Source organism: Delphinus delphis, chromosome 1, assembly GCF_949987515.2.
Source record: "Delphinus delphis chromosome 1, mDelDel1.2, whole genome shotgun sequence".
In the NCBI taxonomy this organism is placed as follows: domain Eukaryota; kingdom Metazoa; phylum Chordata; class Mammalia; order Artiodactyla; family Delphinidae; genus Delphinus; species Delphinus delphis.
Window position 1 is genome coordinate 112510362 of NC_082683.1, and position 26464 is coordinate 112536825.

General features: G+C 42.2%; 1 protein-coding gene and 1 non-coding gene across 3 annotated transcripts; one reads left to right on the plus strand and one right to left on the minus strand.

Annotated features, from left to right (window-relative positions):
* Positions 1–5052: 5052 nt before the first annotated feature.
* CCT3 (chaperonin containing TCP1 subunit 3) lies at positions 5053–19989 on the minus strand. Its single transcript, XM_060031853.1, has 14 exons — positions 19835–19989; positions 17903–17964; positions 17134–17184; positions 16982–17044; positions 16190–16286; positions 13791–13908; positions 11424–11610; positions 10377–10526; positions 9478–9610; positions 9216–9297; positions 7539–7719; positions 6527–6772; positions 6120–6251; positions 5053–5383 (listed from the first exon to the last, which is right to left on the minus strand). Exons 1-14 carry the CDS (start codon positions 19863–19865, stop codon positions 5279–5281), a joined length of 1638 nt encoding a protein of 545 aa, XP_059887836.1. The 5' UTR covers positions 19866–19989; the 3' UTR covers positions 5053–5278.
* A 231-nt stretch (positions 19990–20220) lies between these two features.
* On the plus strand, positions 20221–26058 carry LOC132425749 (uncharacterized). Of its 2 annotated transcripts, none has more exons than XR_011246404.1 (3): positions 20221–20283; positions 24811–24933; positions 25871–26058. It is a non-coding gene; the product is annotated as an uncharacterized protein (transcript). The 2 variants fall into 2 exon arrangements; XR_011246405.1 differs by lacking the exon at positions 20221–20283 and adding an exon at positions 20500–20567.
* The last annotated feature ends 406 nt before the right edge of the window (positions 26059–26464 follow it).

Genomic DNA, 26464 nt, shown 5'->3' on the forward strand with positions numbered 1-26464 from the left:
CTTCATGCTTTATTAGTCATTTATTTTTTGCTTCTCTGGAGCTATTTATACACTTTGCCTATTTTTCTGAGGCCCTATCTTCTTTTTTTTTTTTTTTTTTTGCGGTAAGTGGGCTTCTCACTGTTGTGGCCTCTTCCGTTGCGGAGCACAGGCTCCAGACACGCAGGCTCAGCGGCCATGGCTCACGGGCCTAGCCGCTCCGCGGCATGTGGGATCTTCCCGAACCGGGGCACGAACCTGTGTCCCCTGCATCGGCAGGCAGACTCTCAACCACTGCGCCACCAGGGAAGCGCGGCCCTATCTGCTTAATGGCCAAGTTCTAAAAGTTCAAGGAAATCAACTCTTGTACTGTTGCAAACATCATCCTCCCTCTCCCATTTGTTCTTTTTTTGCCATGCAAATATTCTATGTAGTTACATTTATTATTTTTCCCCACTCTGATAAGTATTTATTTATTTACTTACTTACTTACTTACTGCCACACTGTGCAACTTGCAGGATCTTAGTTCCCTGACCAGGGATGGAACCCGCGCCCTTGGTAGTGAAAGCGCAGAGTCCTAACCACTGGATTGCCAGGGAATTCCCCTGGTAAGTATGTTTTTAAATCTCGTGTCTTCTTCTAGTACTGTTATATTTAAATCTTTCAGTCGCCTGGAATTAATTTTGCTGTAATAAATGAAGAAAGGATCCAATTTAATTTTTTCCCCAAATGGCTACTCTAGGATAAACTAAAGTTTCCTTAAAAACTTTCATTTTTCTGGCCTTACTACCCAAAGCAATCTACAGATTTAATGCGATCCCTATCAAATTACCCATGACATTTTTCACAGAACTAGAACAAATAATCCTAAAATGTACATGGAAGCATAAAAGACCCAGAATTGCCAAAGCAATCCTTAGGAAAAAGAACAAAGTAGGAAGCATTGCCTTCCCAGACTTCGGACAATACTACAAAGCTATGGTAATCAAAACAGTGTGGTATTGGACTTCCCTGGCAGCAAAAATAAACAAATGGGACCTAATCAAATTTACAAGCTTCTGTACAAAGGAAACCATAAACAAAACGAAAAGACAACCTATGTACTGGGGGAAAATATCTGCAAATGATGCAACCAACAAGGGATTAATTTCCAAAATATACAAACAGCTTATACAACTCCATAACAAAAAAACAAACAACCCAATTGAAAAATGGGCAGAAGACCTAAATAGACATTTCTCCATATGAAAAGATGCTCATCATCACTAATTATTAAAGAAATGCAAATCAAAACTACAGTAAATCAACCATACTGCAATAAAAATTAATTATACATAAAGAAAAACCTACAATGAGGTACCACCTCACACCAGTCAGAATGGCCATCATTAAAAAGTTTACAAGGGCACTTTCCTGATGGTCCAGTGGTTAAGACTCCGTGCTTCCACTGCAGGCAGCACAGGTTCGATCCCTGGTTGGGAAACTAAGATCCTGCATATCGCACAGTGCGGCTAGAAAAAAGAAAAAGAAAAAGTCTACAAATAATAAATTTTGGAGAGAGGGTGGAAAAAAGAGAACCCTCTTACACTGTTGGTGGGAACAGAAATTGGTGCAGCCACTATGGGAAACAGTATGGAGGTTCCTCAAAAAACTAAAAATAGAGTTGCCATGTGATCCAGCAATCCCACTACTGGACATACACCCAAACAAAACTATAATTTAAAAAGATACATGCACCCCCTATAGCAGCACTATTTACAATTGCCAAGACACACAATGGAATATTATCCATAAAAAAGAATGAAATAGTGCCACTTGCAGCAACATGGATGAACCTAGAGATTACCGTACTAAGCGAAGTAACTTAGAAAAAGACAAGGACCATATGATATCACTTACATGTGGAATCTAAAATACAACACAGGACTTCCCTGGCGGTCCAGTGGTTAAGAATCTGTGCTTCCACTGCAGGGGGCACGGGTTCGATCCCTGGTGAGGGAAATAAGATCCCGCATGCTGTGTGGTGTGGCCAAAAAAGAAAAAAACCACAAATGAACATATCTACGGAACAGAAACAGACTCACAGACATAGAGAACAGACTTGTGGTTGTTAGTAAGGGGTGGGGGTCGGGGAGGGAAGGATTGGGAGTTTGGGATTAGCATATGCATACTATCACATACAGAATGGATAAACAAGGTCCTACTGTATATAGCACAAGGAACTACATTCATTATCCTGTGATAAACCAGAATGGAAAAGAATACGAAAAACATGTCACTTTGCTGTACAACAGAAGCAGCCACATAGCACAGGCAGATCAGCTCGGTGCTTTGTGACCGCCTAGAGGGGTGGGACAGGGAGTGTGGGAGGGAGATGCAAAAGGGAGGAGATATGGGGATATATGTATATGTATAGCTGATTCACTTTGTTATAAAGCAGAAACTAACACACCATTGTAAAGCAATTATATTTCAATAAAGATGTTAAAAAAAATTTACAGAGAAGTTATAATGCCATGAGAAAATGCCTCTGACCCCAATGCTAAGTGAAACTAACAGATGAGAAAAATGTTCTATATGTGTTGAGCTTTTTCTATTCCTATTTTTTTTTTGTTTTTCTTTTTCAATAAATAAAGTTTTGCACAGAAATAAGACTGGAAGTAAAAATAACAAAATACTAACAGTGGTTGGATTCAGATAAAGGGGCTTTGGATTCTTTAGAAAATCATTTCTATTTTTCTGTATTTAATAAATATTCTTTTGGAACTTTAAAACAATCTTAATTATACTTCAATAAAACTTAAAAAAAATCTTTTCACTTTTCTTGAGAAAAAAGTACTTGTACCCTCTGAGGTTATCAACTCTGGACTTGACAAGCAAGGATATAAGCAAGAGTCTTGGCTGAGTTCAAAGGATTTCAGTAAATAAGAATTCAAGTCTCCCCACCACCCCCAATACACCACTTTTGGGGGGCGGGGGGTGGAATAGGACTTACTTGAATCCAGGAATTTGCCAGGGAAGAACCATGACAAAGTCAAGGTGGCAGCAAAGTTGTGTTCATGGAATCATTTAGAGTTCACGCAGGCAACAAAGTGGCTTGGATAGCCTTTAATCACTGTTAAATTTAGCCTTTGAACAGCACAGAGGGGCTCTGAAAGCTAGACTGAAGAGTACAGATTGATCTAACATGCCAGGAGGAATTTTCATTAGGTTCAGGAGACTTTGTAAGTCTTAAAAAAATAAAGAGGCACTGATGACAGGTGGGAAGACTACTATGTACAATTATCCAAGTGCTTAACCATTACAGCTGAAACCAGAATGGACCCAGAAAGGTGTTAAGGAACAAATGGGAGGCAATTCCTCCCTCCACCACTTCCAAGCACTACTTCTTCAACATATTTTTATCTACTTGAGAATTAACTCATCTTTCTTTAAGGTCTTAAAGCTCTGAGGGAATTAACACTGCAAGTAAAGACGCAGGGATTTCAGCAAAAGATAGGTAGGCTTATTTCAGAGCCTCTCATTGAGAGAAAACGCTGAAGACTTCATTTTTTTTTTTTAATTTTATTTTTGGCCGCGTTGGGTCTTCGTTACTGTGAGGGCTTCCTCTAGTTGCAGCGAGCACGGGCTTCCCACTGCAGTGGCTTCTCTTATTGTGGAACACGGGTTCTAGGCACACGGGCTCAGCAGTTGTGGCTTGTGGCCCTAGAGCGCAGGCTCAGTAGTTGTGGCGCACGACCAGTGTCCCCTGCACTGGCAGGTGGACTCCTAACCACTGTGCCACCAGGTAAGTCCCAAGCTGAAGACTTTAGACTGGGTTAAGCAAGAAGCTGAATACTAGGCATGAACAGAGTCTCCAGAAGCCCTTTTGCACAGCACACCTCTGTTCAGGCAGCACAGCTGGCTGTGAATGCACTTATAGAGGCAGACTGCCTACACAGGAATTCTAGGTCTGCCATTTATTAGCTTTGGGACCCTTGGACAAGCTACTTTATGCTTTGGATTCCCCATCATAAAATGGGGTTATTACCTACCTTATAGGGTCCTTTTGAGGATATGCAAAGTGAACAGAACGTATCTATTATACAATAGGCAATGTGTGCTAGCTATTATTATTCTACCTAGTATTCAACTTAGTAACACTAAGTCCCGTGGTCAGGGAGGAGACACAGTCTGATTGCATGAGTCATGAGGACAAAGGGGACAGTGTAAGGCCCAGAGGAAGGACTCCAAAGAAATCAAAGGCTAGCCCCACCTAGCTTCCAGCATCTCAGGGCCACTACATTTTTTTTTTGTCTTGATAAAAACAAAGCATAAAATGGGACTTACATCTTTTGTTTCTGCTTACAGGGAAAGCAGAGGTCCTACTGTGACACAAGCATGCCAGGAAAATAAGCCAGCAAGCCAAAATAGACTGGAATCAAGAACACCACTGGGGGCTTCCCTGGTGGCGCAGTGGTTGAGAGTCCACCTGCCAATGCAGGGGACGCGGGTTTGCGCCCCGGTCCGGGAAGATCCCACATGCCGCGGAGCGGCTGGGCCTGTGAGCCATGGCTGCTGAGCCTGCGCGTCCGAAGCCTGTGCTCCGCAACGGGAGAGGCCACAACAGTGAGAGGCCCACGTACCGCAAAAAAAACCCAAAAAACAACACTGGGAGAGGGCAGAGAAAAAGAATTCTAGGTATGATAGGAAGGATTCTGAAAAGTTACAGGATACAGTACAGAAACAGATGCTCTATGTCCTTTAGGATAAATGCCTGAGCCCTAGCATGTACTGGGTGTTGCTCTACGTACAACCACATACAAGGAACACCCGTGGTTTGGACAGGTTCTTCCTGTTCTTTGAGTGGTGAATGCAAGGTGGTACGTTTTTAAGCTTTACAATATCATGCTTTGAACTCCAAGAGCCTTCGCAACCAGCATCTACTGAGAAGTCTGAAGAATAGCCTCTCAAGGAGGCAAAGATACTGAATGACCTCATTCCCATCTCTTCCCAGTAAGGTTTTTTGCCTCTTCCCTCCTTGCCAGGAGGCAGAGATATGACCCAAGGTTGAAAAACAAATAACCACCATCTCAAATGACTTAGATTTAATCATCGGAAGCAAACTAAATGGAAAGCTTACAATAGAGGAGAATTACATGTCAGTGCCTTTTGCAAACTGAGCTGGGACAGAAAGGGACTGGGGCTGCCCCTCAACCCAATCTCTTCCAAACAAAGACATCCACAGTGTCCCTGGCAGTCTGGCTCAGGGAAGGGGGAGACTGTTGGCTCTGTGCGTTGAGGTTGCCTTGCCACCGCTCACTCCTGGCCAGCATCAGGAGCCCCGCCTTGCTGGCTCTGGTCATCACCCTTTTTTTTGTGGCCCGATACGATGTCATCAATCCGCAGCAGTAGAACTGCCGTCTAGGAGAAAAACCACAGCCCCAAAGAGGTTAGCAAAGAAGGGAAGGACACTTGTTTTCTTTTAGACGTATCACCTAGCTCCTCCTATATAATTACCATTTTATCTGAAATCTACCCTTTCAGAGTCTCGAATGTAAAATGCAGTTCTCGGTCAGCAAGGGATGCAGCCTGTGCTACGTTACCTTGCCTTTTTTTTTTCCTTCTTTTTTTTTCTTTTGGCCATGCTACACAGCTTGTGGGATTTTAGTTCACCAACCAGAGATTGAACCCGGGCCCTCAGCAGTGACAGAACGGAATTCTAACCAATGGACTGCCAGGGAATTCCCTTTTTTTTTTTTAATTAAAAAAATTTATTTTTGGCTGCACGGGGTCTTAGTTGTGGCATGCGAGACCTTCTTAGTTGTGGCATGTGGACTTCTTAGTTGCAGCATGCAAACTTCTTAGTTGTAGCATGCGAACTCTTAGTTGCGGCATGCATGCGGGATCTAGGTTCCCGACCAGGGATCAAACCCGAGCCCCCTGCGTTGACAGCATGGAGTCTTACCCACTGGACCAGGGAAGTCCCCCTACCTTGCTTTTTAAATGAGCTAAATATAAGTAAGGGGATGGAATTCCTTGGGAGATCTTTTGGGGAATACTCTGCCTTCTATCCCCCACCCCCTCAAGACTGGACCAAACACAGTTTTCTGGTTATCTGGAAATTAACAGCACAGCATATATCTTAAGAGTGCCTCACCTCCACTGCTGTCTTATACGTTTGCAGCTTTACAGCCAATGGTTCCCAGATGCCCAGTTCTTTCATGTCCACCAAAGTACCTGTCTCACCATTTACGCCCCAGGTCTCACAATTCTCCTGGGTGTGCTTGGCCTATAGTTGGAACAAGCATAAATAATTAAAGGGGAAAATACTAGGGACAAGTAAGCTGACAGAGACCATTACATAAAAATCAAATACACTGCACTGATAAGGTAGGGATAAGAGGAAATGGCAATGACAACAAACAAATCAAAAATTAAGAAAGAGAAGAGATTTTAAAGGAACAAGCTACCAGGAGAACCTGGGAAGACAGACATGAACTACCCTCTTAGGCCAAACACAGCTTTTCCTACCCCATCAAGAGAAGAGCATGGAAAGGAACTCACCCGAAGGGAGGTAAGTAGACGGATGGTGCTGGCCCCACAGTTTTGAATAAGGGTACGAGGGATGACCTCTAGGGCTTGGGCAACAGCCCGATATGGCCATTGTTCCACACCAGTCATGGCCTTGGATTTTTCTGTCAAGGCATGAGCCACAGCCATCTCAGAAGCCCCACCTCCAGGCACCAGCTGAGGGTCCAGGAGAACATTGCGGCACACCTGCATGGCATCCTGGAGGTTGCGTTCTACTTCCTTGGGAAAGCAAACAAAGAGTATAAAGCCAGAGCTTGATGACTCAAGGACAAATCAGAAGCACCAAAGGACTTCCTGACTGCCAAATTCGGTAAACCACCAAGGAGGGCAAACTAAGAAAGGTCCTTCAAACCTTTTGGGCAGGGCAGATGCTACTAACTCTGGAAAAACACATTAACTACAACTGCAACAAGGCCAGGGGGAATGTGGTATCACTCTGGGATGTTAGGCTTTTGTCCATTGTGCTTGACAGACCTATAACCTTACTCTGTCCTGTCTAGCTGTGTACTCTAGGAGGCTGCACAGTGTAGTGGAAACTCTCTGCTTACTAGCTATATGCCTTTGGTAAAATACTTAACCTCACTAAGGAAAAAAAAAGTAATATTTATAATTTCAACTTAAAAAACAAGGAAACAGTGGTTGCTAGTGGATGGGGAAACAATGAGCCATTGTTCAATGGGTATAGTGTCTCAATTTTTTGAGATAAAAAAAGTTCTGAAAATCTGTTGCATGTGAATATGAATACACTTAAAACTGCTGTAACTGTACACTTAAAAATTATTCAGATGATAAATTTTACATTAAAAAAATTTTAAACCATGATTAAAAATAAAAATATTTAAAAAATAAGGAGAGAGAGATTTGTGGCTTCAGATGGCAATTAAATAACTATAAATGGGCAACTGGATAATTTTAGGCTCTCTGGGAAACTCTCAAGAAATGGAACGACCTAGATCATTCAGTCACACTTCCAAGGCTGACTCACCGAGAGAATCTCTTTGCTGGCCCCCCGTAGAAGAATGGTGCAGGCCTTGGGGTCTCTGCACTCAGTGATGAATGTAAAGTACTCATCTCCAATTTTCTTGATTTCCAACAGGCCTGCCCCTGTGCCAACATCTTCTTCTCTCAGTTCCTCTGGTCGGCTGACTATTCGGCCCCCACAGGCTCTATTGATTAGATGGGGAGAAGGGGGACAGGGAGAAGACCAGATGATGTCAAATACTTTTACTCATCTTCCTGGTCCTTAGGGTCTGTGGTGGGGTGTAAGGGTTAAGGGCCAAAGTGGACTGCTAGCAACACTTCTACCTAACTCGAGACGTCTTGGTTGCCTGGTGAAATAGATTTCCAAATATATAGGTGAAGTTTCCTTAAACTAATATGGCTTTATAAGTGAAAGTGTGCATACCTAAGGCAACTACTGTAACGAGATACAAGTTAATTCAAAGTATACTTAGTGGACCCTAAAATTGGGACAAATGAATTCTTATGCATATCTGACCAAGTGTATAACACATAATGGTCATTTCTAGATAGAACTCATCCTATAATGCCCAGTTAGATCTCAAGGCCAGTAACAGGACTGTACTAAAGACAATGTAAAGGTCAAGCAAGAAATAAGGTGATTAGGTACATAAGTATATGTCTCACCCAGTTTTAATAAATATAGGGCTAATTTTTTTTTTTCTTTTGTGGTACGCGAGCCTCTCACTGTTGTGGCCTCTCCCGTTGCAGAGCACAGGCTCCGGACGCGCAGGCCCAGCGGCCATGGCTCACAGGCCCAGCTGCTCCGCGGCATGTGGGATCCTCCCGGACCGGGGCACGAACCCGTGTCCTCTGCATCGGCAGGTGGACTCTCAACCACTGCGCCACCAGGGAAGCCCATGTAGGGCCAATTTTTTATTTGTCACTTTTTCCCCACTCATGGGCATGTAGAGTCAACTATGTATATGCATGTATGCCGAGCCATTTCAGAGAAAGCGTTTTAAGTATAAAATTGGATTTGGACCTATGGTATATTATGTGATGTTAGGATAGACTTACCTTTAAAAAAAAAATTACTCTTAAAAATAGATGGTATCTGAGCCTAGATATTTGTGCTGAAGTAGTGAGTGCAATCTAAGGTTGCATTAACAGCAGCTGAGGATCCAATCAAGGTAATTGTTGGATCTGCTATATTCTGAGCTAGTTAAAACAGATGAATCTGAAATGGATCCCTACACCAAGGTAGTGATCATAGATGTCTAAGCATAAGCTGTTCACTACTGGTTAGGAGCAGCAGAGTCTCATGCAGCAGATAACTGTTACTCTAGATAGAGGACTTCTTCTTCTTCAAATACTTATTTACTTACTTGGCTGCACTGGGTCTTAGTTGCAGCATGCAGGAACTTTAGTTGTGGCACATGGGATCTAGTTCCCTGACCAGGGATCGAACCCAGGCCCCCTGCATTGGGAGTATGGAGTCCTAGCCACTAGACCACAGGAAGTCCCTAGACAGAGGGCTTCTGAAGAGGGCAGATGGCTAAACCCAGGTTATTTCCACCTGTAAATAATTTGGCTGGCTTTATCCTATGCTAAACTTTTTCAGATAAAGATGACTACATTATGAAGCTACAAAATAGAAACACATGGGAAGGAGAATCTTATTTTTACCTGGCCTACTCACCTAGCAATGCGATTATTGTCTGTCTTCCGGACTCTGCGGATGGCTGTGATATTGGCCCGCATGAGGTAGTGCTGAGCTAAATCTGCAAGAATAGAGGTGTCAAGCTGGAAACCAGAAACCCTGGGTTCTGAACAGGTTTTATCCTCCACGTACCCTAACCATCACATGTTAATTATGTTCAGTGTATGACAACATGCGAGGAAAAAAATCACCGACCCTCTTCTACCACAACAATAGTCTGGAAAAATGAATGTAGTCCTACCCGAGATGCCCTTTTCTGTGATGACCACGTCTGGCTTCAGATGGATAATGTCCTCACAGAGCTGCTGAATGTACTCTTCTTCCATTTGGAGGATTCGGGTGAAGTCTTCCTCTCGTGTGATCTCAATGTCAGTCTATGTGGTGAAGAAAAGTCACTCTGAATTAAAAATTTTGGATTGGTGAAGCTCTTTAGGGTCATCCCACCTACCATACTCCCTCCATCCAGCACTCTCATGTATCCCAGAAAGCATGAGTTAGAATAAGCCACGACCCAAACCTCTATAAGCCACTTTAGCTCCAGCAGTCATCTAGTTTAACCCCATTTAATTATAAAGCAACTGGAATGCTAAGTCACAATGTAATTAGTGGAGTTTGGCTAAGGTCTCTAGCCACTTAGTTCAATGTTTCCTCTGACCTGTCAGTGTGCATGGTAACTCAGCATCTTAATTCTTCCCACTAATAAATCTATTCTTGTTGCCAACCACTGTTTGATAAGCTTCAATTACTTTGTTTTATCCAAGGGTGATGGAGCCTTGTAAGCTTCCTGCCCTCTGGAAATTCTTTGGCACTTCAAAGCTCAATTAACTCCTACTCTATGTTCTACTGATGCATTATGAAAGGTGGCATGATAGTGTGGAATTGAAGCCGAACAGAGCTGGGTTCAAATTCTGATTTGGCCAATACCAGCTGTGTTCCTCAAGCAATTAACCTAACTTCTCTGAGGTGTAGATCCCTCATCTGTAAAATGGAAGTCAGTATCATCTGCTGTAAAGGGTAGTTGTAAGAATCAGAGATTACTTGTAAAGGTCACAGAGTAAGCATGTAACAAACTTTTTAATTCCCTTGCCCATATTAACAGATTCTTACATCAAATTTAAGGAATAGGGCCAGGGACATTACCTGGCTTTCTCCTTTCTTGTATTCCAGAGAAGAATCCAGCAGCACGATGCGAGGGTTCTTAATATAGCGCCGCATCCGCGGATGGGTCACATCCTTGTTAATCATGACTCCACGTAACACACACGAGTCTTCAATGATGCCGCCAGGTATCTGAGCAAAAGAACCACTTCAATCCACAACGAGGAGACAATTTCTCAACTCCCTGCCCAGACATTCATCTTTCCCAAATAACCACCATTTCAAATTTTTAAAGTATCTTTTTTCCATGAACCTCTAAAACAACTACAATTGCAATCATATTTCTCTCTAGGAAGCACATCAATCTTAGCACATGATACACAATTTGAAGGTTGGCTGAGACAGAAATTCAGTGACTGACAGATTTAAAGGGGCACAGGGACTTCCCTGGTGGTCCAGTGGGTAAGACTCTGCACTCCCAATGCAGGGGGCCTGGGTTTGATCCCTGGTCAGGGAACTAGGTCCCGCATGCGGCAACTAAAAGATCCTGCAATGAGGATCCCGCGTGCCGCAACTAACACCTGGCGCAGCCGAACAGATGAATGGAGAATCACGCAATACTTCTTAAAAAGAAAAAAAAGGGTGCAGATCTCTACTTCCTGAAAGATATTTGCATGAATTTTAGACATAGGGCTCCATCTACTGGCCACAAGATATTAATGCTACTTTTAAATCTTAAATTAATAAAGATGGAGAAAGCATTCTGGGGCTTATAGCGCTATGCTGTAGAGCTCTTGTTTATTTCCTGACCCAGTGGCTGATATGTACACAAATGCACAAATACAGACACAAAAATAAGCCTTTCTCTTGCCCCTGTAGACGCTGTGTATGGACAGCAGTGAAGCTAACAGAATTATTTCAGATACCTCTTTGGCACCCTCTTTTTCAAGTTTTTTTTCCAGGTAGCAAATACTCTTCTTCCTGGTTCTAATAATAAAAATATCTTGCTCTGATTTAAACTTATTTCCTCCACAAGTGTCTCATTCTAGGAAATAATTTGTCTCCAAAGTACACACTCAAAGAGTTTACCTTTTCTACCCTTGCATATTTCTTGATGTCAATCTCCTTCCGACCATTCTCCTCAAACTGTACAGTTTTGACAGCATCCAGGGCAATGTTGCAAGCCAAAGAAGACCACCGACTGATTACTTTGGTAGTAATGGAGCTGTTGATGATGTTCAGCATCGCATCTCGGTTACTGGTGTCAACAGGCGTACTGGAGAAAAGAAAAACGAATAATATGCTCAGTGGGATCTTGGATGTTTATGGAAGTCCTCATCTGTATCTTGATGACTATAGTAGTGGGCCAACAGGCAGAACAAGGGGAATCTGTTCCTTTGTAGAAAACTAAGTGTTATCAAGAAGTAACTTTGTCCATACTCTGCCTTTTAGCAAGATTATAATTAACCCATCCCTGAAAGGTGTCTCAAATCCCTGAGTAATCTGTTCTCATGTCTGACAACTCTCCACACTTAGAGTTTACAGTAAAATAATTTCTTTACCTTCTGCTCCAACCAAATAAACTCTATTACTTTCACAACTTGGGTCAAGACACATTTTATCTTTGAAACCTCATCCTGTAACTAGCAAATTCTGAGAGCTCCTCTTGAGAATCACCATCGGTCTGTGCTATCCATTTGGACAACTGATTCTATTTTACCTAGCATCATAATACATGGTGCGCCACAGTGTTTTTATGTGTTTAGTCTCCTCCAACGAGACTATAAATTTGTACATGGCAAGACTATCTAGTAAGAGACCTTGGATACCATCTTGTCCAAATTTTCACATACTGTTGAAATCCCTTTTATTAACACAGTAAGACACACAATAAGCAATCATTAAATAGTTGCTGAATTATGTATTTTAGGGAAAAACCAATAGCTCCAAAAATATTATCTAAGATATACAAGCAGTTATTGCTTGATAAAAAAAAACAAAACATTAATGATTCAGCTCCAAATATTCAATAAATCCTTTGTGTACTCTACATTCTTACAAAGTTTACTTCATAAAAATGTTTTGTTTGTTTTTTTTTTGTAGTACGCGGGCCTCTCACTGTTGTGGCCTCTCCCGTTGTGGAGCACAGGCTCAGCAGCCATGGCTCATGGGCCTAGCCACCCCGCGGCATGTGGGATCTTCCCAGACCGGGGTACGAATGCATGTCCCCTGCATCGGCAGGCGGACTCTTGACCACTGCGCCACCAGGGAAGCCCCATAAAAATGTTTTAAATCAAACACCTCCTTCTGTTAAGAGAGCTAGACAGATATTATCATATACTTTGTTTCTTAACAGCAGGAAGTACAATACAAAGCTCACCAAATTGCTAGGTGCTTGTGTACCCGACAACCTAAGGATATGAGTAGAAAATGATAGGTTTTAATTAATTAATTAAAAATGAATTTATTTAATTAATTGATTTATTTTTGGCTGTGTTGGGTCTTCGTTGCTGCGTGTGGGCTTCCTCTACTTGTGGTGCACGGGCCTCTCATTGTGGTAGCTTCTCTTGTTGCGGAGCACAGGCTCTAGGCGCGCAGGCTTCTGTAGCTGTGGCTCGCGGGCTCTAGAGCGCAGGCTCAGTAGTTGTGGCTCATGGGCTTAGTTGCTCCACGGCATGTGGGACCTTCCCGGACCAGGGCTCGAACCTGTAACCCCTGCACTGGCAGGCGGATTCTTAACCACTGGGCCACCAGGTAAGTCCCAGGTTTTATTTTTTAAACAACCTTTTTAATCAGAAAAATTTTGCATTCTGTATCATGTTCTTACTTAACTGACATTTCGTCAAGTAGAAGTCACACATTCGTATATTCCTTTTATTACCTTATAGCACTCAGCAAACATAGACTAACAGCAAGCTCTGTGATAACTAGAGAGGATTCAAATAGCATTTTCAGTACCAGTCCTTTTGATTTTAATGAAAACCCCTGGCTACCATCCTCCACAGTACTTTAGAGAGACTACTGACTGAATTAGTTATAATCATACACGATGGTAGGGTATTTTAAGCCCTGAATAATTATCTAACTCCTTAACTTATTTCTCCCACTAGAATCTAAAACTTTGCAGAGTAGCTTTATTTTACTTACTACACATTTCCCATAGCAGTGCCTAACGTGGAAACTAGCAGACTGCATATAACCAAAATATATTTTGAAGAATTAAACCTAGCTTCTTTTATTTGTCTGCTTTGCATCCTTTGCCATTTTCTAAAAACTTTCATTTCTCTTATCCTTCCCTTCATTTTGCTCCCCTTTTTGTTTCTCCTTCTCACAAAATAATACCAGGGTATAAACTACTGGTGATGTGCTCGGTCTTCCTTTACCATCTAAGAACAGATTAGTCTTCCAGGCCTCCCATAGTTGACACTACCCATTTCTGGTCCCCACCTCCAATACCTTATTTTCTTAAGGGTGCTGATCATATCGTCCAAAGCCCTGCGGTAAGCACTGATCACCACTGTTGGGTGCATCTGCTGCTCTAGGAAGTGCTCAGCCACAGATAACATCTCCCCTGCTGAAAAAAGATACATACACCATAACACTTTGAAAAGTACCTGGATATCAAGGCAACTTCATTATGCTTCTAAAAATACCTGCTCTTTTTTCTAAAGTAGGTTTCCCCAAAAGTATGCAAATACTATTCCAAATTTTATACTTTGTACAAGCAAATTCGGAAAAAAAATTCTCATCAGATATATTTTAAATGATCAAAGATTGATCCCAGGGTTGACTTATTCTTGTGATCTTACTAAATATTTGTTCCCAGTTTCCTAAACAAATGGTAAACATTTTCCCGAAGACTCTAAAATTGAAAGAAAAATAAAGGAAAATTGACTTGCTTATTATTTCAATACCTAGCATGTAGTCAAACTGCTGGAACTGAAAACAAACAAAACCCACAAAACTTTATATCTGCAAGAATACCCATAAAAATTTACAAAATTTACCCTCTGGAAGAGGGATTATTGGTAAAATGTCCCTTCCTTTTAAAAACTGTCCTTACTTTCTAATTCTAATTCACACACACACACACACACACACAAGCTTGTTTCTAAAAAAAGTTTTAAAGAGGAAAAAGGATTATTTTGGTCAAAAAAGGACCTTCTGCACAAAGGGCTTGTACTACCAGGTCCACTGACACTAATTTTTAAAATGTACACAAATGTGTAAAAGTTCACATGTATACTCTTTGGCATGTGCTCAAATGTTTGATTTCAATACTTTAGAATTCCTAAGTGACCATCATGTATATTAAAAGAAAGATAATCAAATATTTTGAAACATGCTCTAATAAGTTAACTTAGAAAAGACTATACCCTGTTAAAGAAGAATCAGAACAGTATCACAGAAGAAAGATATCTTCAGAAATGGCAGTTTTGGTTTTTTAAAAGCTACCTAAGTCTAGGAAACCTAGACTCATGGATACTTACTTAATATCTCCACGAGATTTAACTAAGATTACCAGCTAAAAAATTCTGCCTGATACCTAAAGCTCATCTTCTACCCAAATAAGTGAAAAAGCATATGGAGTCTTACCTACTTCTTTCATCCTCCAAGTTTCTCTTCAAAGTACAGAACTAGCCATATGTAATTAATTCTCAATCCACAAAAGAACTGGATCTAAAGATGTGATTAGTTGGTGGTGACTCAAGCAAATTTCCACCCAACTCACCATTCTCAAAATGCAATACAAAGGCATTTAAAAATTAATTTTTAAAAAGTTCATATAATAATAATTTTGTTAAGGATTCTATTTTTAGGCCTGTGGACCAACACTATAAATTGGCATCTCCTAATTAGAAAATAGTTTTTTTCTCAATTCCTAAAAACATATTGCTACAGATTTTCATTTTCTTAAATTAATTAATTTTTTAATCTTTATTTTTGGCTGTGCCACATGGCTTGTGGGATCTTAGTTCCCGGACCAGGGATCAAACCCACCCCCTTGGCAGTGAAAGCGTGGAGTTCTAACCACTGGACCACCGGGAAATTCCCATGTAACACATGTAAACAAGTGTCCTTTACGTGGTATATTTAGTGGCACGTTTTCCACATTTTTTGAGCATTTTCTTGTTGATTTCACTGTTTAAAATGGCCTAAGTATCGTCCTAAAGTACTATCTAGTTTTCCTACATGCAAGAAAGCTGTAATGTGCCCTGTACAGACAATAACTTACCACATAAGATTTGTTCAGGCATAAGTTACAGTGCTACTGGGCATGAGTCCAGTGTTAATGAATCAAAAATATATATTAAATAAGGTATCTTTAAAACAAACAAAACATAAAACGTATATATTTATGCACTGATAAATATGTGACTGGAGGCTTGAGGAACCTAACCCCATACTCCCCCCGGAGTGATGGTTTAGTATTCACTAATTCAGTGTTTGTGGTGACTTTATAGAATATAACTTATTGTGAGTAATGACAATGGACTGTATTTTATTCAACCAGATTTGCAAAGCTCATCCTATACCACGATGAACATTTTATGCTCAGCTGGAGAGAATACACAGAAAATTAGCAAAAAGTTCTTTAAACATTTATAATTAGTGGATTGGTAAAAATGTTCTTCTTAAAATATGACTCAGGGGACTTCTTTGGCAGTCTAGTGGTTAAGACTCCATGCTTCCACTGCAGGGGGTGTGGTGGATTCCATCTCTAGTCAGGGCACTAAGATCCCACATGCCGCGCGTTGCGGCCAAAACAAAACAAAAATATCTGACGTTATTTCTGGCAAAAATCTTAATGTTTCAATCTAATTTTCCTTATCAAGCTTCCATTCTTTTCTTACCAAGAATAATTACAGATGTGGTCCCATCTCCAACCTCTTCATCCTGTGTCCGGCTAATTTCAATCATGGACTTGGCTGCTGGATGCTGTACTTGAATCTGAAAGAAAGACCTCTTAACCCATTCTGCTTGGTCCTAACTCTTGAGCTTCTTGCTTCCACACTGACTCCCTTTTATTGTTTTACCACAGCTTTAAAGATTAAAAGTGGCCCCTAAGAGATCTAAGTAAAACACCTTTCCAAGTCTTTCTTTTTGGGGAAAAATGCGTTAGGACAACTTAACTACTGAAGTTTCTTGAGAACAGAACAGTATCTTTTAGCTTATTTATTGCGAACACCATTGTTGTGGTTGAATTGTGTCCTCTGAAAGAACATGTTGATGTCTCATCCCCTGAAAACTGTATTTGGAAATAGGGTCTTTGCAGATGTAACCAAGTTAAAATGAGGTCACAGGGGTAACCAGGGTACGTTCTAAACCCAACCACTGGTGCCCTTATGAGACACACAAGAAAATGCCATATGACAGAAGGGGAGTTTATAAGCCAAGGAATGTGGTCAAGCACCAGAAGCTATAAGAGGAAGGATTCTTCCCTCGAGCCTTCAGAAGGAGCATGGCACTGCTGACACCCTGAGTTTGGACCGCCAGCCTCCAGTCCATGTGAATAAATTTCTGTTGTTCCAAGTCACACAGTCTGTGGTAACTTGCTACAGCAGCCCAAAAAAGCTAATCATTATTTACATTATCTCTTTATGTATCCTTTATAAAATGTTAGAAAGCAAAACGAAAAGTCAAACCTCTCGAAGAATAGCATTGCCATCATTGGTCATCACGATGCCTCCCATTGGGTCCAAAAGCATCTAGGACAAAAGCAGAAGTTATATTTAAGTGTCCTAGAAAATAGAAAGGGAAAATCTGTAGTCCAAGTTTCAGTATGAGATAAGCCTACCTTCATCATAGACTTGGGTCCCAAACATGTTCGGATGATATCTGCAATAGTCTATGGAAAGAAAATACAAAACATGTAAGCAGAAATCAGAAGATGGTGAGTGTATTAGGGGAAGAGGCATGAGTAACCCACAGAGCCGGTGTTTTAACAAGGACACTTCCAAAGTAGGGTTGGCGACCACTTTAAATACAGCACGCCACATGGCTAGATTCTGTTCTTTGCTTTTTCCGCTTTGGGAATGTTTTCTGGATGCAGAAAGAAATAACTTTTCACAAGGAAAAAAAGAGACATGCCTTTCAGAGCTTCAGTTTCCCAGCAGTCCAGATAACTGAAGGTCCGTGTATTTGTATTTCTTTCCATGATAGTAGCCTCCACCCCATGCTAATTAGATCTAGGGCTTTTTCATTCTTTCATTCAAAAGATATTTACTGAATACCTACCTATCCAGGATCTACAATGAGTACTAGGAATACAAAAGGGAATTAATACAGTTCTTCCCTTCAACTAACTCAGTCTAGTATGGGAGACAAACACAAATAGAATATTATGAGACAACGTACAGCAATAGAATATGCACAAGTTAATATGAGAAGACCATTAGGCCTAGCTCAGAGAGGGAAGGCTTCCTTCTCCTTATCACCGAGAAGGAAATATCCTGAAGGAACGGAAGTCAACTTTTCCTCTGCCAAATTGCAAACAAATACAGAAATACTAGGGAAGGCAGCTACAGGCAAACTATTATAAACAACTTAAAAGATGTGCTACCTACCTTGGCAGCATTGATGTTTCCAGATTGAACTTTTCTTCCAGATTCACGCTTTGTGTTCTGGCCTAAAATATATAAAAACAAAAGGCAACAGCTCAGGACTGCCACACTGTATATAAGCTATTTATTCCCTGATCTTTGAAAATAAAAACACCCAGGTTTCATGATGTATATACGAATTAAAGCTTATCAACTTGTACTCTTTAAATATGTGCAGCTTATTGTATGTCAATTATACCTCGACAAACTGTTAAAAAGTAAACGTACATACTTATGGCTACTTACTTCTTTATTTACTTCAACCCCTGGTATACGAAGAAACAATCCATAAAGCTTCAACTTTGGAATCCTGGTCATCACTTTCCCTCTAGCCAAACATTCATGTATTTACAGCAAGAATTCATAACCTGAGATCTGCAATCCGTGAGATTCTCAAAGGGCTGGTGTCTCTAAAAGCATCAATCTCTCCTTTACGTAAAAAGGGAGTTTGGGGGTTCATATTCTCCTACTTGGATACGGGGAATTATACTGACAGTCCTAGCATAATTACTGATAGTGCCCCCCACTGTGCTGTGGAATGAGAACACACACTCAAGTGTCTGGGTCTGCCAAGATAGTCACTTCATGCTTGGACATAACAAGAATGCCTCAGTTACCCATTTACCATTAGGAAGAGCTGACTACGTATTTTATAAGGAGCCTAACTGGATACAGCCACTAATGCCAGAGATTAACGTGGACCTCCAGAGGGCTGCACAGTGCACCACTCAGTCACCCCAGGGCCCTCTCAATGGGAGACAAGCCAATGACTATAATTGAACCTAAGTAACGTCTCACTCCTCTCTCCAAATTATATTTTCCCTACAATTTGCTGTAAAATTTTCGATCCAGTCCCATCAAAACTAAACACAATTCTCAGGATTTCGATTCCTATTTCAGACAGTGATAACTAAAATCCTGCATGGACCTTTCTGATGGATTCATCAGAAAAAACAGGGTTTTTTTCTGGGTTAAGTGAATTCTTGTCTGAAAACAGTTATTTTCCAGGTATAGACAAAATAGATAAAATCTTGGAATAGCATTTCTCTACAAAGAAGATGGTGAGGGAGGGAAAATGGCTAGTCAGGCAGCTCAAATGCTCTTGCAAATAGGATACAAAAGTTACACAGGTTGGAATCATACCAAGGGAAGACAAGGGAAATGGGACTCGTAAGTAAGGAAAGAAATCTGGGATGTTCCCGAAGGGTAAAGAGAACCAATCGAGGAATCTGGGAAAACTCAGCTGGTAAGTGGGAAAGACTACAACGGAGGGGACACTTGAGGGAATAATTACATCTAAGCCAGACTAGTGAGGGAAGCAGGGCTACCTCGTGAAAAGGGGTTGACTAACAGAAATTCAAGAGGACGGCTACCGAAGAGGAAGTGGCCAAGGATACCACTCGCTGTTTGCCAGACCCTCTTTTAAACAGCTGTATCTCCTTATCTCATTTAAGCCTCACAATCCTATGAGGAAATACTGTTAACCCTAATAACAAAGATGGAGCCATTTTCAATCAAGCAGTTTGGCCGAGGCCACACCGTTACTAAGGGATGGGCCAAAATTATAAAGCTAGGCCAAACTAAAAAATCTTTATTCATTCAGCTACACACTGAAAATTGCTCAAGGAAGAGTGCAAGGGCGGGGGCTGGGGGTGAAGAACGGAACGCCGTTCCGTTCAACAGGCTCGGCGACAGGAAGGTCAGTTTGCATTTGCCAAGACAGGGGAATGGGTTAAGAGAAGAGAGGAAAACGGGAGAAGGGGCTTCCAAAATTAACGACTGGAAGGCTCAGTGGCCGGACCTGAGCGGGACTGGGCTGAGGCAAGGCTGTAAAGTGCGGAAAAAGAAGGGTGGTGAAGATGGGGGGGTCCCTTCCCCGGCTTTCCCACAACTCACTAAGCACGAGTACCGGACGATGGCCCATCATGGCGGCGCGATGCAGAGCCGGGTACCCCGAGCTTGGGGAACCCGCAGAACCTTCTGGAGAGAGAGAACCAGCGAAGCCCAGAAAACGCTGCCTCCACAGGGCTCACACGCAAACCCGCTACTCTCCGGGTCGCCACCAATCACCGCACCCACCTCACTGACCGGCACGCATACAGACCAATTGACATTCTTAGACCCGCCCCCTACGTAGGAACGCAGGGAAAGCTAGATAGAGAGAGCACGATGATGGCAGTGAGAGGGCACAGGCGCTTGCGCAATAGGGTGGCCGCTCCCGGCCGCGTGCAGCGCGAACCTCCGCGCAAGCGCCAAGGCTGGGGCAGTTGGCCGACATGCCACTGCGCATGTGTACCAACTACAAGGGTTGGTGCTGGGGTTGAGGCTTTCGATTAACACCGCTGGTGAGATCCTTAAACTCTTGCGTCTCAGCTCCTCCCGGGTTCCGAAGGTCAAGAAAAGCATAATAGTTTCCACGCTTTAGTTCCAGCCTTAGCAACCGGGAGGGATGGAGGGGCGGGGCTTAAACCGGTGGTTGAGGGAAGACCCGGCCCGTGTGATGCGGGGTGAAATGGGAGTTGTAGTCCGATCGGACTGGGCTGGGCGGTTAACTATTCTTCCGGGCACGCTGGGAATTGTGGTTTATTGTCTCTGACTCGTTGCTGTGCGTGGACCTTCACCTTCTTAGGTAAATGTGTTCTGCTGAGGCTGTGAACGGTGCCGGAGGGTGATGGCTTACTTTTTCCCCGAGTTATCCTATCTAAAACACTTTTTCAAGTGTTCCCTGTAGTGCTCTAAGATTTTTTTTCTCCACGCCCATTCCCTCCTCTGCCCTCCTCATCTCCTCAGCTACCGGTGCGTTAGAGATGTTGGGAAGCCAGAGTTTTTAAATTACCTTACAAGACAGGAAAAGGACGGATATTACAGAAATTAAAACGAGGAGAGAACACAGAATATTTGCCCGTTCATAGGAGATTCTTAAGGTTTGGGCATGGTTACAGTACTATTTTGTCCGGGAAAAAAGGCTGCAGTGCTACTAGAAGCAGCTGTTTTCCAAACTAATGAAGGGGCTGTGAGACCAAGATCAATTCAAGAACAATTACTTATATTTGGCCATGAGATAGAACAGTACACCCTTTCACATTTTTTCCTCCCCAAATTGGAACAGCCTGAGCTCTGCTGGGGAGAACTTATGAAGTTGTTAATAGTAAAATAATAGCATGGGTTGTCAGTGGTCATATGATTCTTTCCCAGGCACCACACTTCAGATGGAGCAGCATTCTAGTCATCCTACTAACAGAAGAGGTGTGTCAGAGGCCCTGCTTCCTCTCCGTTAAAACCAGATCTCCTTGGGCTTCCCTGGTGGCGAAGTGGTTGAGAGTCCGCCTGCTGATGCAGGGGACACGGGTTCGTGCCCCGGTCCGGGAGGATCCTACATGCCGCGGAGCGGCTGGGCCCATGAGCCATGGCTGCTGAGCCTGCGCGTCCGGAGCACAGGCTTCGCAACGGGAGAGGCCACAACAGTGAGAGGCCTGCGTACCACAAAAAAAACAAAAAATAAAACAAAAAAACCCAGACCTCCTTAATTGCTCAGCTTGTGGGAAAATGAAGCTAGTTGTATGTATGTTTTTTCCTATTACTTATTTAATTGGAAAGTATTTGTATTTGTTCTGCATTTCCCACTAAATGGAAACATTCCTGTATTCCCAGTGGCTAGAACTGGATCTGTTAAATAATAGATGCTCAATAATTTTTTAATATATTTTAATAAATTTTTAAATTTATTTTTGGCTACTTTGGGTTTTAATTGCTGTGGACAGGCTTTCTCTAGTTGGTGGTGAGCGGCGGCTGCTCTTCGTTGCCCTGTGTGGTCTTCTCATTGCGGTGGCTTCTCTTGTTGCAGAGCATGGCCTCTAGGCGTGCGGGCTTCAGTAGTTGTGGCTCACGGGCTCTAGAGCACAGGCTCAGTAGTTGTGGCGCACAGGCTTAGCTGCTCTGCAGCATGTGGGATCTTCCCAGACCAGGGCTTGAACCTGTGTCCCCTGCATTGGCAGGCAGATTCTTAACCACTGTGCCAACAGGAAAGTCCCAGATGCTCAATAATTGTATGTTGAATGAATATATTAATTATTCCTTTGTATCTCCTCTTAATACTTAGAACAGAAGACATATTGTTGGCTAGAGTGAACAGATACTCAGACTGAGTGGGACAGTCCCACTTGGTGGCCAGGGAAGTGCCTGAGACCATCTGACTCCAGAGCCTATTCACTTAACTGTTAGGTGGGGTAGATTACTCTATCTGAGAGGCTTGCTCTCTCATAACTTGAACATAAATGAACTAGCTCTTCTCACAGATTATATTGTGCAGTGGTAAGGAGCATGGCTGGAGTCTATAGGCCTGGATTTGATTCCGCCATTGGCACATACTCATTGTGGAATCTTGAGCAAATTTCCTAACTTAAGTTTTCTCAAAAAAAATGCAGATAAAGCTACCTACTTCATAGGGCCATTATGAGAAATGTATAAGATAATGTATGTAAATCACTTTTTATTATTTTCTCTGTTCTGCTTCCTTTTGCTGCTCCCCAACCTCATCCTCTGTTATACATTGTCCAGTCAGAAATATGGTTCCTTTAGTATGGACTGTGTGTAACATACTCATCAAACCTTAGAATTCAGTAGAAAATGCATCCTCATACACTTAGGAAGGGCCCAAATTAGAAGTGCATTTGCATGGAAGTTCACAAATTTTTCAAATGGCGAGAAGAATCTTGAGGCCTGAGTTTCACCTTCTAGCTCCTTACCATGCTGAATGAGCCATCAAATGTGGTGATGACTCTGGAGCAGGAGTGAGGAGAAGATGGAAGACCTACGGTAGGGCTCAGAAAAATCCACAAACCCAGGGCAAAAACATGGATTTCCCTCACCAAGAGTAACTGATGGTGCTTGATCACTTAATGACTGTCTAAACGGCAATGCTGTCAGTTCCATGAGAATAGCAACCATGTCTGTTTAGCTCACTGTGGTATCTTCAGTGGCTGATACATTGCAAGCACTTAACTGTCTCTTACATGTATGAGTGAATGAATTCAATTTTTTAATCCTTTTTTGATCTCATTATGATAGTGAATAATGGATTCCCCACTGTCTCAACCCCTTTAATTCTTTCATAGAACCAACTGTTCTGCCTTTCCATCCATTGCTCCTCTGTCTACTTTGCCACTTCCTTTTCATCTTCCAAACTCCTGAGGAGGAGTTCCCCAAAGGTCCAGTTTTCTCTCACAGTCTTTGACCTTGGAGAGCTAATGTATTTTTGCAGTTCCTTCATCACCTCTTTGTGACTGGCCTGGCAGTTTGACCTTTCACCTGAGCTCAGTGCCTTCTCTCTGGCAGTTTTTCTAGGCATTTCTATTTGGACTGTCTTGTCTCACCTCAGATCCAATATGTCCAAAATGTGATTTATGTTAATATGACATTACCCCAACTCAGATTCCCTTGAGTGAGAAAGGAAATTCAGAGGCTTGTGCAGTTGGGAGGTTGCTGAGGTAGTCAGAGAGTAGGAAGAAGAGCTACCAGTAAGTACCACAGGGACTGGAACTGGGGATTCAGTGCCTGTAGCTATCTGCCCATCTCTCCATCTTTCTCCTGCACTCTCTCTTCTCTCTAGTCTCTTGCTTGTATCTGCTTCTCATAGCATGCTAGCCAAATTCAGTAGCTTTCATTGACCCCAAATTTACGTCTTCCCAGCATAGCAAATCAGAGGAAAGCAAGCTTTGACACAGAATCTATATATCAATGCCAAGGAATGACTGGCGCAATTTGCCTCATGTGCTTACCCCTTCAATCAGTCACACTTGCCAAGGGGGATAGGATACCATGATTGCCCTGTATTGGGTCACATGCCTATTCCCGTTGGAATATGGAGAGGGGTCTGATGTATGTATGACCTGGAATCTGGGGAAAGAGTAGTTTTCCAGAGCAAGGGTTGCCCAGTAGACAGAAATGACATATGTCTCCTATAGGACTCATGATTTTCTCCCTACAAATCAAATTTTCCTTCTAACGTAACTATTTTTGCCAAAGGTAATCTGTTTTCCCCTTTGAGAACTTCCATGTCCAACCCATTTTAATCCCAGTGGATTAATTAAAGTAGAAATTTTATCATATTTTCTAATCCTAAAAGGCTCAGTGACTTTCTGAGAAAGTCTCAGATTTGCTATTGGAAAGGGTCTTCCATGACCCATCCTGCTTTCCCACTCTCCACCCTCTAATTCTGGCCACTTTCTTAGGGCTCCTCATCCTTCTGGCCATATTCTTGCTTCCTTGCCTTTGCTCACGCCATCTTTTTTTCCTCCCACTTGAAATATCTTTTCCACTTATCCAAAGCTTCCTGTTTTCAAGGTCCAATAAATATCCTCCACCTGCCTGGAGTCTTCTCTGACTGTTGTACTCATATTGATATCTTACCCCATTTCAAAAACATTCATTTTTACATTTAATCACATCTTAGTGTAACTAAAAGATAAAAGGACTTACTTTCACCCAAGACTGTCAGACTCATTGTTTATGTCCTGTGTTTTTATATCACCATTTCACCAGTGTCTGATTCGTCTCCCTAAGTAGGTATTAAACACCTAAGAAACCATGTCTTAGATGTCTTATGTATGCCCTAACATTTAGCACAGTAGTCAGCATGTAGCACAGATCAATAAGAACTTGCAGAATATAAGCAAATTAGATTTTAGCTTATCCCAACCCTGCTTGGTTTTCCTCAGTCCCATTATGGTTTCTCTTTTGTCTTATATAACTTTCTTTGAAGGTATTCAGGCCAAGGTCTCAGCACCTGAATTCATAGACCAGGCACAGGGATCTAATTAGGCTGTCCCTTGTCGGAATGAACTCTGACTTAGTTGCCTCTGATTTTGTTCCAGCCAAAGAGGAAGGTAATGCTGTGCCTCTTTGTCGAGCCAAACCCACCCCCAGCTTTATTAACCTTCAAGCAAGTTCCCCACCAGCCACTTGCCTGAAAATCCCGGCAACAAAACTGTCCTCAGGTAAGGAAGGATGCAGGGTGGATTTCGCAAATGGACTCAGCAGGGGGAAAGGTTGTATGGAGGAGGTGGCTGGAGCTGGCTGAAAATTTTATTGCTTGCTAGTAATGTTAGTTGAAAAGTGGCCAGGGAAGGAAATAGTAACAGTTAGCTCAGTTTCTTTGCATTTCAGTTATTCATCCTCCCATGGCGACATCAGTGGGTATTTAGCATACCTGTGGGAAGCCACACAGCACACTAGACAGTCATGACTCCTGTTTCTGAGGACCTCAGAGTTTAACAAAGAAGTCAAGACCAATAAATACACAAACAATGGATAAATAACTACCAAGGTTAACTAAGAGCTGGATGTGTATAATGTAGTTGAAAACATTAGAAAAAGAATTGATTTCAGCAAGACTGGTGAAAGTTAGACAACAGGAAGAACTTTGGGTCACTGCTGATGACCTTACTATGTCAGGTAAGAAGAATGCTGAGGCATCCCCTGAGCTCTTGAAAGGGAAGTTAGGCCTCACTCTCAGACCATTTCGTTCACTCATCAAATATTTGTTGAACACTTATGTGCCAGGTACTTACTCTTCTAGGTGCTGGGGACACAATAGTGAACAAATCAGACAAAAATCTGTGCCTTCCTGGAGCCTACATTCTAGAAGAGGGAATTAGCCAACAATTATGTAACTAATTATGAAATATGCCAAATAATCATAAGTACTAAGGGAAAAATAAAGCAAGAGAGTGGGTAAAAAGTTCCAGTGGATTGGTTTCAAATAGGGTAGCCCGATAGGCTTCATGGAGAAGGTGACAGCTGAGCACAGCTGCATCTGGGTTGAGTTGTGCCCAGAAAGATTAGAGCAGTCATCTTATTAGAGCCCTTCCCACCTCAGTACAATTATAAAATCTCTCTTTTGTCTCCTTTGCACCTCCATTGCTCTTCCTTCAGGAACTGACCACAAGCCCAAGGAATGCCTAGGACTCCTAGAATGTATGTATGCCAGTCTCCAGCTTGAGACCCAGCTTGCCCAACAACGGATGGCTATTTTTGAAAATTTACAAGCATCCGTGACACAACTGGCTCCTGGGAGAGAAAGCCAGAACTCTTCTCCGCCAACCTTATCTTGCAATCTGTTGTTAAATCACCTGCCCCAATTCAGTAAATGAATTGTGGAACAAAGTTATCGTGTATGTTTTCCCTACTCTCTTCCCAGTAAACCCTTGGTGGAATCTGGGCATATATATTCTACAAGTGGTTGGTTAGTTCACAAGTTCATAGTAGGTGCTCATTGAGTGCAAAGCACTATACAAGGCACTTGGGGATACATATTACAGAAGAGAGAGTTTTGGGGGATTTACTATCTAACAAGGCAGATAAGAAAAAGAATTCATTGTAAAATTTAGTGGTACTCTGAGGGGGAATGGAAGTTCAGAGATAGAGGTTAGTAGGATACTGGACCAATCGTGGAATCTTGCTGGAGGAAGTGGTGCCACTTGATGAAGGAGCTGCATTGGATGGCATGGACGGATGAAGTAAGGTAGT